The sequence below is a fragment of the Panthera uncia genome, chromosome F1, assembly GCF_023721935.1.
Source record: "Panthera uncia isolate 11264 chromosome F1, Puncia_PCG_1.0, whole genome shotgun sequence".
Taxonomy (NCBI): Eukaryota; Metazoa; Chordata; class Mammalia; order Carnivora; family Felidae; genus Panthera; species Panthera uncia.
The window spans coordinates 31009600-31025741 of NC_064813.1; the positions used below are offsets into that span (position 1 = coordinate 31009600).

At 35.6% G+C, this 16142-nt stretch overlaps 1 protein-coding gene across 5 annotated transcripts in view; it reads right to left on the bottom strand.

Annotated features, from left to right (window-relative positions):
• The window catches only part of RCOR3 (REST corepressor 3), a 53550-nt gene that overhangs the window by 28551 nt on the left and 8857 nt on the right, over window positions 1-16142 (bottom strand). For 4 of the 5 annotated variants that reach the window (XM_049634203.1, XM_049634204.1, XM_049634206.1 and 1 more), the window contains exons 3-7: window positions 14959-15036; window positions 12283-12335; window positions 10252-10413; window positions 8469-8593; window positions 7635-7713 (exon numbers count right to left, since the gene is read on the bottom strand). In XM_049634203.1, coding sequence (XP_049490160.1) covers window positions 7635-7713; window positions 8469-8593; window positions 10252-10413; window positions 12283-12335; window positions 14959-15036 — 497 coding nt within the window. Of the gene's footprint in view, window positions 1-7634; window positions 7714-8468; window positions 8594-10251; window positions 10414-12282; window positions 12336-14406; window positions 14590-14958; window positions 15258-16142 lie in introns of those variants that run through there. The other variant, XM_049634207.1, reaches the window with a different exon arrangement.

A 16142-nucleotide genomic window follows, 5' to 3' on the forward strand; every position in this document is an offset into this window, starting at 1 on the left:
GTGAAACACCGTTAAAGACAAAGTAGACGTGTGCCTGTGTGGCTCAGTCAGTTAAGCATCCGACTTCAGCTCAGGTCATGATCTCACAGTGTGAGTTTGAGCCCCACATCAGGCTCCGTACTGGTGGTGTGGAGCCTGCTTGGGATTTCTCTCTCTGCCTTCTCCCATACCACACACGTGCCCGTGTTCTCTCTCTCTCTCTCAAAATAAACTTAAAAAAAAAAAAAAAAAAAAAAAGACAAAGAGACCATAAAGACAGAGAAAAAGACAAATTACCTCCAAAGGAATGATAATTAGCCTGACAGCAGACTTCTCTGCAGGAACAATAGAAATGAGAAGCAGTAGAATATTATATTCAAATAATTAACTGTCAACCTAGGAGTCTAATCCCAGCAAAACCAGGGTTTCAAGAACAAGAGAGATATAGACATTGTAGACATACCAAAACTAACTGTGTTTATAAGTAACAGATTCTCACAAATTTAACTTGTAGAAGATACATACACTTCAGGACAAGGGGAAATGATTTTTGAAGAAATGTCTAAAATTCAAGAAAGAATAATGAGTAAATTTTAAACACGTGTATAAATGTAAATAAAGAACAACTATATGAGATTTTAAAAAACAAGATGTAACTTAAATTAGACAAAAATAGCATATAAATGAGGAGGGTAGTGAATAAAGTCAAAGCATTCTAAGGGCCTTGTATTAATCAAAAAGTCATTAATTTAGATTTTAAGTTAAATATGCAGGAGAGTGTCTGGGTGGCTCAGTCAGTTAAGCGTCTGACTCTTGGTCTCAGCCCAGGTCTTGATCTCAGGGTCTTGAGTTCAAGCCCTGCATTGGGCTTCACACTGAGTGTGTAGCCTATTTCAAAAAACAAAAACCAAAAAAGCCTCCACCAAGTTAAACATGCAGGAAAATTTTCCAGGGTACACAATAAGAATAGAAATATAGAAACATCCCAAACTAGCAGAGACTAAAAAAAATGGAACAGAAATTGCAGTCTTAATGCCAAAAACAAACAAACAAAAAAAAAGCCATGAAGGAAGAGAAACAAAACTAGAAAAAACAAGACAAAAGGTAAGAACAAGAAAGAACAAAAATACACATAGATCAGTGATTCACAGAGGACACTGTTGAAATGCTGAAAGAAAATAATAGAGATATACCAGGTAAATACTTAATAAATGAAAGATACCAGGCAAAATAATCTTTAAAGCAGAACACATTACAAGAGATGAAAGGGTCATTACATATTGATAAAAGGCTCAATTCAACAGCAAGATAAAATAATTCTAGACTTCTATGCACCTAATAATAGCTTCAAAACATAAAATATCACAAAAACATCACTTCTCAATTAATTGATCAGTAAGCAGATAACAAAAACCATGCTAGCAAGGAAGCAAGCAGTAAGAGAACATAGACTTCAAGCACAGAACGGACAAGCTACAATTAATAGACACAGACAGAATCCTGTAACCAAAAGGGTATATATTCTTCTCAAGCACATAAGGAAAAACATTTCTGAAAATCCCATATTCTAAACCTGGAGGTTTCAAAACATGTCATCAAAATTCTCAACATTCCAGTCACTGAGAAGTGGGGATCTATATCCTCTCCCCTCGATTCTGGATCAACTTCAGTAACTCACTTATAACCCACAGAAGTGATGCTGAATAACTTCCAAGGCTAGGCCAGAAATGGCTGGGTAGTTTCCACTTAGTGCTTTTGGGATGAATGCTTTGGAGAAAACCAGCCCATGGTAAAAAGCCAGATCACTCAGATCATTCACGGGCCATCAGGCTAGAGAGGAATGCCAGCTGACAGCTAGCATATCAACTACCAGTCATGTGAGCAAGTCGAAAACCTTCAATTATACTCTAGTCGATGCTGAAACATAAAAACCATGCCCTCTACAATTAGGAATAAGGTAAAAACATTTGTTATCATAATGTTCTTTTCAACATAATAATGGTGAACCTAGCCAGTTCAATAAGGGAAGAAATTAAAAGGTAGGTAAGAATTGAAAAGAAATAAAACTGCTATCATTTTCAGATAACATAAATACCTTTGTAGGAAATGTAAACTTATCTACAAATAAATTACACAAAAGTTTCATCTCTCCCTATTTGTATATCTCCACTTCTATATGTAGATTCAAAGGAATATCTAATATGGCTTTTCTAGGAATTGTTAAGCCTCAAGAGCAAAAGTCAAAGAACTTACTCTTTTTGTTTTATTTAGTTTTGAGAGAGATTGAGATCCTGCACAAAAGCAGGGGAGAGGCAAAAAGAGAGAGAGGAACACAGAGGATCTGAACACCAAGCAGTGGGACTTAACCTATCAGCTAACAAGACTTATTATAAAGATATAGTAATTAAGACATTGTGGGACAGGGGATATTTAAGTGACAAGAGGAGCAGACTAGACAGCCATGTATATACAAAACCTCATATATGATAAAGCTGACACTGCAGACCAATTAAAAGAGATAAACTCACTTCTATATTAGAAAACAAAAATAACAATGGATTTCTGCCTCACAACATGAACAAAACTAAATTACTAACAGATCAAGGACTTAAGTGTAAAAAGCAAAACTTTAAAATTTGAAGAATATAAACGAACATTGAAATTCAAATATTTACACGCTTCTGACAAAATAGGTGTTCACCAAAACATGTAAGGAGAGTTAAAAGATAAACCACAAACTGCTAAAAGATATTGCAACATGCTTAACTAAAGGATTAGTATCCAAAATACATAAAGAATTCAATATGAAAGAAAACTTTTATATTCTGTCTTAAAAGACAAAAACCCAATAGAAAAGAAGATAAAAAACAAACACAAATAGCATTTTTTCTAAAAAAGACACAATAGACAGAAAAATATTCAGCGTCATTAGTAATCTGATGAAATTGAGAAGACAACACCATTTCATATTACCATATCTGTAACATTTTATAAGTGATTATGTCACATATTGGCAAGTGGCTAATAAGTACCCTATGGCCCAAAAGAAATACAACTGAACTTGAACAATGTAGGGGATGGGTGCACTGACCTTCCTTGTAGTCGAAAATCTGTATGTAACCTTTAACTCCCCCAAAACTTAACTACTACTAACAGCCTACTGTTGACCAGAGCCTTATTGACAATACAATTAACACATGTTTTGTATGTTGTATATATTATACACTGCATTCTTAAAATAAACTTGGCTAGAAAAAAGAAAATGTTATGAAGAAAATAAACCTTACAGTACTGGATTTATTGAAAACATCTGCATGTAAGTGGAGTTCAAAACCCATGTTGTTCAAGGGTTGACTGTACATCAAATGTGGAAAATGGTTTGCCATTACCCAGTGAAGTTGAACATGGTTATACCCTAGAATAATTCCATTCCAAATACTGCTAGGGTATTACTTACTCCGTCAAGTCACTGGTGGCATTTTGGTGGGAAAAATCTGTGCTGTGCATTGCAGGAGAGCTGGTGGGCATGCCTTTCCCACCACATACGGGCAGTGCTCTACAATCATCGTAATAACGAAAACCCTCCATAATTTCTACATGCCCCTTATGGTTGCAATATTAAAACCTGCTAAACCTGAGAAGCTCTGTTCCAAAAGAACGCTTTAAAAAAAATTTTTTTTAAGTGTTTATTTTTTGAGAGAGACAGAGCATGTGGGGGGGAGGGGCAGAGAGAGAGGGAGACACAGAATCTGAAACAGGTTCCAGGCTCTGAGCTATCAGCAGAGCTAGGCAGGTTTGGGAAGAAAAGAGAATTCCAGAAAAAGAGAGAACCAACATAACCACAGGACAAAAGCCAGGGAACTAAAAAACTCATCTAAAAACACTGCTAGTAATTTGAAATATGTGGGGTGGGGTAGGGAATGCCTCACTGGAGAGCTTTGTGTTTTATCCTAATCCTACAAAGCCATGAAAAGGTTGCCAGCAGTAAATTTGGTTTTCAAAAGATTGCTTCAGTAATAGGGTTAAAGAACAGACTGGAAGGGGTGGTGGGAAGAGTCTGGAAGCAAGGAGAGAAGACAGAACATTCCAGTAATTCAAAGAGATGAAAACCTGAAAATAAGGCAATGGCATACAACATAAAGAAAAGGACAAAATTTATACTTGAAAGAAAAAAATTAAAAACAATGACAAAACAAACAGAATTGAGAAAGTATAGAATAGTATAGTTTAAAATAGTAACTGAAAAAGAAAAAAAGTCACCAAAATTGAGACACAACAGTTTAAAAAGTAGACAAGAATCGCGGAATCGTGTTACAAAAATCAAAGAACAGATTTTCAGGAAGAAGGGAGGGGTGAGTTACTTGAAATGATAAAGAAAGCACAAGTAGAATACAATGAACAATCAATCACTGGATATGGCAGTTAGGTCACTGATGACCTCTGTCCATAGTTTCAGTGAAGTGAAAAGACAGAAGCCTGACTGAAGCAAAGTCAAGAGTGAAGTAGTATTAAGGAGGAGAGTTTCTTCTAGACTAGTAGAGAGATACTTATGCTTTTCTATTATTTTTTACTTTAGTGAGAGCGAGCGAGCGAGTGCACACAAGCAGGGGAGAAGAGCAGGAGAGAGAGAGAGAGAGAGAGAGAGAGAGAGAGAGAGAGAGAGAATCCAAAGCAGGCTCCACACTCAGTACAGAGTCTGATGTGGGGTGTGGTTGTGGTGGGGCTCGATCTCATGACCTCAAAATTGTGACCTGAGCTGAAATCAAGAGTCAGATTCTTAACCAACCAACAGAGTCACCCAGGCACCCCAAGATAGTTATGCTTTTAAACAGAAGACCTGGATATACTTTTGAACTGCAATGAAAAAGCTGAGGGGCATCTGGGTGGCTCAGTTGGTTGAGCATCAGAGTTCAGCTCAGGTCATGATCTCACAGCTCGTGAGCTCGAGCCCCACATTGGGCTCTGTGTTGACAGCTCAGAGCCTGGAGCCTGCTTCAGATTCTGTGTCTCCCTCTCTCTCTGCCTCTTCTCCACTCACGCTCTCTCTCTCAAAAATAAACATTAAAAAAATTTAAAAAAAAAAAAGAGAAAAGGCTGAAAAAAATATGGCATAGAGAGGGATAACTAATGGGAAAAGTTCTAGATGTGACATGAAAGGATAGACGGGATCAAACAAGCAATGGAATTATACAGCACAAAGGAAGGGACCTTTGTTACTGTGTGAGACAGGCATTTAGGCAGAATTCATTCAGTAAATGTTCCTGATATCATTTCATACTGACAGATCTGTAACATTTTTTTAAAGTCTGATCACCTCAAATACTGACAAAGAAGTGGACAATGAGTACTGTGTAACGTGCTAGGAGATACAAGATACACAATGTAACTCAGTCCCTGACTTCAAAAACTTTGCTGGAATGTAAGGGAGCTCCTGCTTCATATTTTCTCTGTGGAATAGGTGAAGTTCTCTGCTGAGATTTTGGGCGGGGGAGAAGCGGTAGATGATGTATACAGAAAACCAGCAACTTTTATTCAGGATTTATTATGTCCTGGGTACTCTAAGTGATTCTATACATACTACCTCTCTGATTCCTAGAACAATTCTTATTTTCATTTTACCAATGGAAAACCTGGAGGCTGAGAGGTTAAAAACAGGCATTAAGGACTACACAGAGACCTGAAGCTATTTTTTCTAAGTAGCAACAATTTACATGATTGTGCCATGTTCTCCTGCTGTGCCTCTCAGACCAAGAACAGCAACTGATGAAGCAGTGTGGGTTTACAGGGTTAGGGAAGGTATGCAAAATAGGGACATGGGGACTTAAAGATACTAGGAAGAGAGCAATTTAAGTAGTTGATCCTTGGGTCTATAGCTCAGGGAAACAAGGCAGACTTGGAAAAAAATTAAGGAATCAAGTAATTTGAAAACATTTAGCAGTAGTAAGAAAATTAGTTACATATCAAATTGAGGCAAGAGTGGGATCCTTAAGTTGTCACTGATGAGAATTTAAGATGATGGCCAAGGGGGGCGCCTGGGTGGCTCAGTCGGTTAAGCGGCTGACTTCGGCTCAGGTCACGATCTCGCGGTCCGTGAGTTCGAGCCCCGCGTTGGGCTCTGTGCTGACGGCTCAGAGCCTGGAGCCTGTTTCAGATTCTGTGTCTCCCTCTCTCTCTGACCCTCCCCCGTTCATGCTCTGTCTCTCTCTGTCTCAAAAATAAATAAACGTTAAAAAAAAAAAAATTAAGATGATGGCCAAGGGCCAGGATAGGCCACGGCAGTGAGTTCCTTAAGAGGAATAGGGGTCATTAAACAGGATGAGGTCACATTCTGTCTCCCAATTTCAGCTTCACCATTCCACAACTGTCTATAACACAATCTTTTACCCTTCAATATTGGGTCTATTTTGTACCATTACATAATTCCTTGCTTTTATAAATGAGTGTGTATAACAATTTAGCCTTTGCTTAGTAACTTTAAGTCATCATTATTATCATTTTGAGGAATATGGGTGCTTTTCTAGCTGGGGATTCTTCCATCTCTTCCTTTGAGGCCGCTTTTAATTTTCACTGCTATCAGTATACCACTACTACAGACAGTCCTCAATTTATGATGGTTCCAGTTACAATTTTTCAACTTTATGATGGTGTGAAAGCCACAGGCATTCAACAAAAACTGGACTTCGGATGCTCCCTTTCCCGAGCTAGTAATACGCAGTATGATGCTCTCTCGTGATGCCGGGCAGTGGCAGTGAGCTGCAGCTCCCAGCCACCCACGCAATCACGAGGGTAAACAACTGATTCACTGACAGCCATTCTATTTTGTCCTTTTGGTACAGTATTCAATTACATGAAATATTCAACACTATATTATAAAATAGGCTCTGTACTAGATAATTTTGCCCAACTGTAGGCTAATGTATGTTCTGAGCATGTTTAAGTTAGGCTAGGCTAAGGGATACTGTTCGCTAGATCAGGTGTATTAAATTTCATTTTTGACTTCAATATTTTCAACTTACAATGAGTTTATTGGGATGTAACCCCATTATAGACTGAGAAAGATCTGTAATTTCTAATTTGCTATAACATGGAACAAAAAAAGTATTTTCAAGAAAAACTGTGTAACAAAACCAGAAAGCATAATTTTACGCTATACTATACTCATATTATATCATCTGAGGGTGGTTTTCTTTTCTCTGGATTAAAGACTAGGGATTGTGGCAGGGCTTTTACACTTCTAAGTGGATGAGATAACCCAGCAATTTTTTTTTTTTTAATTTACTTATTGTAAGAGAGTGTGCACAGAGGAGGGGCAGAGAGCAGGAGAGAGAGAATCCCAAGCAGGCTCCTTGCTGCCAGCACAGAGCCTGACGCAGGGCTCGATTTCACCACCACAAGATCATGACCTGAGCCAAAACCAAGAGTGGCATGCTTAACTGACCGAGCCACAAGGTGTCCCCCCCTGCCAACAATTATTTAAACTATTGGCTAACTAGGAGTTCTAGATATTACTTTTTTTTTTTCAAAAACCTCTAACACTGAAACTTACTACTTCCTATGCCATTATATAAAAATGTTTTCCTTAACATGAAATACGATTCATTCTTTTTTGCATGGATTTGTAGAACAACTATAAGCACTCTAATGATCATCATTACCTCTTTCTTGGCTTCTTTTTTTGGATCATAATCACTATCATTTCCATCCATTGGGTGTGTTTCTTCCACATCATCATCGCTGAGAAGAAACAAAGATCAGTAAACTTAATTCCATTTTTATTCTATTCCAGGGCTCTTATCAAATTGCAATACACCTTGCCAATAATCTCACTAAATATTCCCCAACAAAACATGAGCTGTCTTTGGGAAGATGAGCTTCTATAATTTAAATTTCTGTAGTATTTGGAAACATTGATCCTTTTGGGCACATATAATCATTTTAGTAAACATTTCTACCTAAAAAGCAGAGACCCAATAGGAAAAATATTTAGAAAGAGTATCATTGGGAAAGAGAACACATATATTAATTTGATATAATACTCATGATTTCAGTTCTCCAGTTGGAGGATAAAGACAAACACCAGGAAGCAAAATGATTTTATATCACCAGAAAGTGGTAAAATAATGTGGATTTCAATTACTCAGGTTACTGTACTCAGGCAAGCCATGTTCTAGAGAATACACTTCTTAATGTATTCTAAAATATGTATTGAATACAGCAATACTAAAAGAAAGCCATCATGAGTACAGTTAAACACAGCTCCAATATAACTCAGCTGCAAGTTTGCTGGCTATGACTAACAGTGAAAGAGTTGCAGAAAGTTCTTGTTCTTAAGACTTCTGATCACTCAACTCTTCCTGTCAGAGCAGAAACATGAATGTAAGGTTAAAAAGTATTTACAATGTGTTGTGATAATTTTTCTGCCTTGGGAAATGTAAGCAATCCAATCCAATGTCCCTAGCAATATAACTATATAAAAGCATCCAACCTACCTGTCACCCTGATTATGTCTATTGGCTAGTTTACGAGCCTGGCGATCCATCAAGCTTGTCCTAGATCGGGTTTTTTTCCAGGAATAGTAATATTTTACAAGGCTAGCAATTGTCTTATCTGGAAGCTTGAAAAAAAAAATCATGTCAATATCAGCAAGTTTAATTCATAAACTGATTAACAGAATGAATAATATTTCTGATATTATTCTTTGATACTTAAAGTGATAGATGAAAAATATTTTCATGGGTACCTTTATGAATTATAGAACTAAAAAGTGCTGTTACAGTCACAGGAAACCGTCACACCTGTGTCACTGACATTTCTGAATGACTATTCCTATTTGTTCTGAGGGGGGAGGGGAGAGAAGAATGTCACAAACTAACATGGTAACAATGCACCTAGATGTCCCCCAGTCTGATGTTAGCATTTCATACATATTTCCCTTAAAGAGTTACTTTTTCCCTCCTCTATAAATTGGAATTTTTAAATTGATACATAATTAATATACCAGGAAATTCACCCATTTAAAGTTTACAATTCAGTGGTTTCTAGTATATTTGCTAAGTTATGCAACCATCACTCTTCAATTCCAGACATTTCCATAACTTCAAAAAGAAACCCCATACCCATTAGCAGTTACTCCTTGGTCTTCTCTTATCCCAGTCTCTGGCAACTAGTAATCTACTTCCCGTCTCTATGGATTTTCCTATTTTGGACCTTTCATATAAATGGAATCATACAATATGTGACCTTTTATATCTGGCTTCTGTCACTTATCATTAATGTTTTCAAGAAAAGCTATTCAATTCTTAACAATGAATTCTTTTAATCATTTTGTTTTAAATCCAGGTTTTAAGATGATAAATAATACAAACAGACTTTAGCTGCCAAAGAAAGTCTTTGGGTATTAAAATGACTAACGATCATGCACTGATTTGTCATCCTAGCAAACAAGGATACGCACTCCCAATCAAAAAGGCTCTCTTCAGTTAATGGAACACACTTATATATATTTGTAAACATTATATAATTTTTCATCCATTCATCCATTAATGCAGCAACTTCTCAGGTTTATATTATTTTGACACCATACTAAAAATTTAAAAAATAGAAATAAAGTGTTTTTCTCCTTAAAAAAAAGCAACAGCACCTGTGCAATATTGAAATACAGAACTTTAAAAATTGATTTTCATATCCAAAGGAATATAAATTAGAAAATAAAATCCTAATGTTAAAAAATGAAACATTTAAAAATAAAATTGAAATTATGATTTTTTCCCTAGAACAAGCACATTTAATAACTCTATTACACATATATTTAAGCCAAAACAAAACATGACTTATAATGAAATAGCACATTAACTGTCATGCTTTAGAATGGCTGTAGAAAATAGGACCATAAGCAAGTATATAGGTATTTTAAATGTCAAATTTTTTTTTTTTTTCAACGTTTTTTATTTTTTATTTTTGGGACAGAGAGAGACAGAGCATGAACGGGGGAGGGGCAGAGAGAGAGGGAGACACAGAATCGGAAACAGGCTCCAGGCTCCGAGCCATCAGCCCAGAGCCTGACGCGGGGCTCGAACTCACGGACCGCGAGATCGTGACCTGGCTGAAGTCGGACGCTTAACCGACTGCGCCACCCAGGCGCCCCAATGTCAAATATTTTTAAAAATGGAAATTAGACTGAAAACTTTTTTGTATTTAATAATCAGAAAGTGTTTAATCATAGCATAAGATATCTTTCAGGTATGAAACACAGTAAAACCAAAATTACCATACCATTTGCTGAATCCTGTGAAAGCTTTTCCCATGAAAACTAAAGGCTTGTTCAAACAGGACTTTATCTTCCACTGTCCACTCATCCGGAAAGGGAGTGAAATTAGGGAGATCAGCAAGGGACTTCTCAATGTTATGTTTATGCCAGAACAACATGCCAAGTGCCTTTGAAGAGAAATCATTCCCCTTTGGTTTTAATGGACTTATGTTCCATCACACTTAAGAGAGTTAAACACAAATTAGGTTAAAATCTTAAGCCTAATACTTCAACTGAAAATACACTCACAGTTTGGGGCTTTTAATCAAGGATGCCCAGGTAGCAGACCTCATTTATTTATTTCTTTTAAAACAGGGCCTCAGAACAGTGAATGTTCTTACATACCACATTTGCTGCATAATCTAGGAAAAACAGTGAGCTGAGGAGAGTGACTATAATTACTAAAGCAGGTTTGTAGGCTCATATCAAGACTCTGACCCACATTTACTCATTTGTCAATGTGTAGAGAAAAACATGCTATAAGGAAAAATATCTAGTAAATACGGGAATGAAACTATCAATCATAACACAAAACTAGAAGTGCTCAGTCAAAACATAGTCATGTTTTAAGTATTAACCTTTTAAAAGTATATCACCGGCTCAATAGTTCCAAGGAGTACCTCAATTGCAACCTTATTATTTACCATATATATTTCTTAAAGTTCTTCATTATCATAATATACACAAAAAATTTTTATGAGGCATATTAATAACTCCAATGACTTGTTTACCAAATCATAAGAAAGCATGAAATGGGTAATTTCTAACTATTGCACAACTTTCCCTTCTATGATTAAAGTAAGTCACAGACCTTTACCTTTACTATAAGGTACTAACACATTTCATTTTTTAAGAAGAGATATAGCAACTTTTTAAATAATGAGTTTTAAAATTAATTTTTGTACTTTGGTAATACTCCTTTAAAATGAATAAGAAAATTAACATATGTGCTGTCACATTTTCAAGGATTAATGCCTCAAACATTAAACAAAAAGTCAAGAATTAAAAACAAAATATATAATCAAAGGCTTCAAAATTCATAAAAAAGGTAACTACATTTAGATAAACATCTCGATTTCACAGAAATGATTTCTTAGTATTTAACCATGTTAGACTATAAAGTTAGTTCTCAAATAATACAGGTTATCAATAATTTATTTGTTTTACTATTAATTCTGATAAAGGTCATTCCAATAATTAGCTGAAGAGATTTAAAAATCTCTTATTTCATTTTTAATTTTTCATATTCTTCATTCCCTCATTATTAGACATAATGAACCATCTGCTATATAGATCTTTTATTTTTTTAAATTTTCTTTAAAGTTTATTTCTTTATTTTGGGAGACAGACAGACAGAGAGAGCAGGAAAGGGGCAGAGAGAGAGGGAGAGATAATCCCAAGCAGGCCTCGAAATGTCAGTGTGGACCATGAGATCGTGAGATCTCGTGAGATCGTGAGACCATGACCTGAGCCAAAACCAAGAGTCAGACGCTCAATCGACTGAGGTACCCAGGAGCCCTGTCCTTTTAAAGCTATCTGATTTTTAAAAATGTTCTTTATGAATTATTTTATTCAAAATTTAAAAGTCTTAAACATTTCTTTCAATAAAAAGTTTACCTTGTAGGTCTTTTAGATTAAAAGATCACAGAAAATTACCTGTACTCAATAAATAAATAAATAAATAAATAAACAAACAAACAATTCCATTTTTTGGTAAACATTTGTCAGAGTCATCCTAAAGGCTTTCAGATACTTTTAGAACTCACAGTAGAGTAACAAACAGAAACAATGAAAGAAAAATGTTCAAGTCCTTGAGACAAATAGTGTTTATAAAAGCAAAATCCTTTATTCTGAAAGGTCAGACTTTGCTAGGACTTTTGTGGTATCTACAAAATTGGTTCAACTACACTTTCTTAGGACAGAAACAACCAGGAGATATTCTTTGGATTCAGCAAGTATTGAGGCAAGCTTTAATATCAGAACATTTCTCTACACACCTGTTCCACGTTGTAGCCATGTTTCTCTTTTGCAATTGCAATATATTCATCCACTGCAATGAAACAATATTATATAATTAATTATTCTTTACTTCATTTTCTCAGGTCTACATTTTTTAACAAAGTAAAAAAAAAATAGCTGAATTCATTTTCCATGAAGTCATTACAAAAAAAAAAAAAAAAAGACTTTTACTTCTAGGAACAGGATTAGAAGCTTACTTGGTTTAAAATTTTACCTACTATGATTTATAGCTATGATTATACAGCACATATGTACTAAATGCAATGACATTACACAAGTATTTTTGTGTACAAAAAAGACCAATTGGTATGTAGTCTATAGAGCCTAATACATGTAAAATATTGGATAATTTCTTCATTTTCTGTTGCAATCTTTATTTGAAGAGACTTAGCTGTTTCAGACCCCACCTTGTAGTAAGAGTTGGCCCAAGTCTTTACCTTCCCCTTTCTGATCGCTGTACAAAGGACAGTTTATGTATGGTTTTGCCAGCTATACATAATAACAACACATTTAAGTGTGCTTCAGTATCCCTAAATTTTCTTCAGCTCTTCCTGCAGGCCATATAGAAGGTGTCTAAATATTCCATTTTCATTCAACTTCCATATGTAATCAAGCCAACAGAATTACTTAGATAAGCACAGCTTCAATGATTATATACTAGGTATTTCAAGGCCTCATTGCTGAGACATCTGCCATTTCACATTCAACAGGACTCGGTTTTATGTGAAATCCATATAGTCACTCCTGTTTGATCCTTTTTTAAGTATATTATATATTTTTTAATATATAAAATTCTCCTTTAGCATATTTGGAGAAGCAGAGGTTAAGAATTCTGATCCCAGAACAGCTAGTTTACCAGGGCTTGATTCTCAGCCTTGCTGCTAGCTTTTTGACTTTAGGCAATTAACTTGACCTTTTCGTACCTTAATTTCCTCACTTTAAAACAGTATCTTCTTCCTAGGATTAAATGAGCTAATATACATCAAATGCTTAGAATAACAACTGACATAATTTTAGGTACTTTATATGAGTTTGCTATTATTAGTAGTCAATATAATATAGCTTAATATATAAATAAGATATTATAACAATAATGTTGTTAGAATAACAACTATTTTTTATGGATGCTACTATATAGTTCCCTAGTGCAGGGATCCAAATATTGGTGCAGAAAACCCAAATATTATATTTCATTTAGAACTTCACATAGCATTAAAACACAAGACAGGTCTAAATACATGCTGATTAACTTTAACAAAAATGTCTTACAGTTCTATAAACAGAAGGCTAACCAATACCAGTTAACTTGTGGTTTTCAACCTGGGCTATGCATAGAATGTGAGGAAGCTTTTAAAAAGTAAGTCCAGACTCCACCCCTAAAGATTCTGATTTAATTGGTTTGAGATAGAGACTAGACATCAGTACTGTTTTTTAAAAGTTCCCCCAAACGACTCCAATGCACAGCCAGGGCTGAAAACCACTGCACTAGATGTTCAGTCTAGGACATTCTACATGGATACCACACAATCAGGATATGGTGGCTTTCTGAATTTTGTTTTCCACTTTGCTAAGAAATGCACCATTGTATAAAACACTGCTAAGACAGCAAAAGCCATTGATACCCTGATGCTCAGTTTATGAATGAAAACCTTTGCTTGTAATGAGAACTGAACCAGAGAAACCTGATAATCTCCTTCAGGTTTCTCAGTATACAGTCCCAGGCCAAATGTACAATTTTGTGTTTTCTGTTAAGAATGCCTCAAGGGCATGTAACTCCTAGATTACCAGCTAGACCTTTTTGTTGGTATTCCAAAGCTCTCAAATAGGAATTATCAGGTATGCAACATAATACTCGATTTTCCATTTTTAGTTCTCTTATTGCATCAATAAGTATGCTTAGCCTTATGCACATGATATATAAGACATCATTAATTTTCATGGGACTAAATAAACCATCATGGGACATCTTTAAGATTTAGCAAATATTTTTAAAAGACAAGCTTATTTTATAGCTGCAAGAATAACTGTGTGGTGGTTTTTGTTTGGGTTTTAACAAATTCAATGATAACTGAATGGAGGGGTGGGTATCTTAGTTTTGTTACCTGCACGTTTCCTATATCTGATGTGCCGCAAAGGATCAGGTCCGCTACATCACATTGAAGTCTAAAGCCACACCATGATTCAAGAAGTGCATGGTCAATGATCCAGAAGGTCTCCGTCCAGAAATGGAGAGCTCAAAGATGACCTGATTGATGGCTGCTGAAGTCAGTTCTTTCCCCTTTCCTCTTTAAAATGGTAATGATAGTGGGGTCTTTGAAGTTTGAAGGCATTTCTTTACAGCTCCATATACTGAGGAAAAGCCTGTGCAGATGTCTACATAGTAACTCCCTCCCCTGCTTGAGGATTTAAGCAGCAATGCCATCAGATCCTAGGTATTTTCAGTCTTCCTGGGACTGACACAAATTGGAACGATCAACCCACTATCTTTCAAAAGGAAAAACATTCTAATATAACAACCTCCATCAAAACACAAAACAAAACAAAAGCAAACCGTTTTCTTACGAGAATCTAAGCAACCCAAAACAAATACAGGTTGGATTTTGAATTGGTTGATAGATCCCTATGGACATAACATTCAATTTCCGAAAACTTACATTTGGTATCTGGGATACTGTGATACGGAGACCATACAAGCATTCCTCCATTGTCTTTATCTGTGTATTTTGTAGCACCTGGGGAAAAAATTGATTACTTTAAATATGATGGATTTTATTTACATTCAAAATAAATATAAAGAAAGCAAGCTTTATCTCTATTTTAGTATAGTACCTGCAAAAGGACAAAGAAAGTACAGGGAAACAGAAGGAAAACAGGCTCACATTAAATATACTAAATATTTCATTTATGGAATTGAAGAAAATTTCACAAACACTACAATTTACCCCCAATATAGTTTACACTCTTTAAATTAAAAAAAAAAAAAAAAACTTTCTTGAGTACATTATATAGCCCTAATTCTTGGCAGGTAATAAACCTGGTTTGATCTTCTGTACATTACTTAGGGATCATTAAAAACTCTTTTTTTTTTAAAGTTTATTTATTTTTGAGAGAGAGAGAGAGCATGAGCGGGGAAGGGGCAGAGGGAGAGGGAGAGTATCCCAAGCAGGCTCCACAATGTCAGCAGACAGCCCAACAGGGGGCTGGATCCCGCAAACCACAAGATTATGACCTGAGCTGAAATCAAGAATTGGGCACTCAACTGACTGAGCCACCCAGGTGCCCCAATTCTGACTTTAAAAACTAGAGAATACATCAGGTGGTAACTTATTTCTGTTTTGCCCCATATCTAAATGGGCCAAGATTACCATAATTTAAAAATACTTATGCCTGCTTTTTAAGGTTTTTATTTAGTCTTATTCCTTGTGAATCTGCCAGCTATTCTTTTTCAGCATTAATTTCATTTATTACAGTTTATATTTATAAAAGTATGTACTCTGTGCAAGAGGAAAACAAAGTAAAAAACTGTAAAAGTTAATAATGCTGTTGAAATGTAACCTGAGAGTCTACCTCTAACATAGATGCACGCCATTACTGTTTCTTATTTCTAATCTGTTATAATCTAAAAAGTCAGAAAAATCAAGCTCTATTGGAACTGCATGTAAATTAAGCACAGAATGGATGTAAGGCTGACACAGCTATCCCAATGCCAAGTACATGCCCGTGGGTTCTGTCTTTTAATTACTTGGTGGTCTTTTTCTGGCTTCTAATTCCTAGGTGCATTCAAGTTAATTAAAACCATCAAGAAATGAAGCATTGTTGCCACCTACTCACTTAAAGA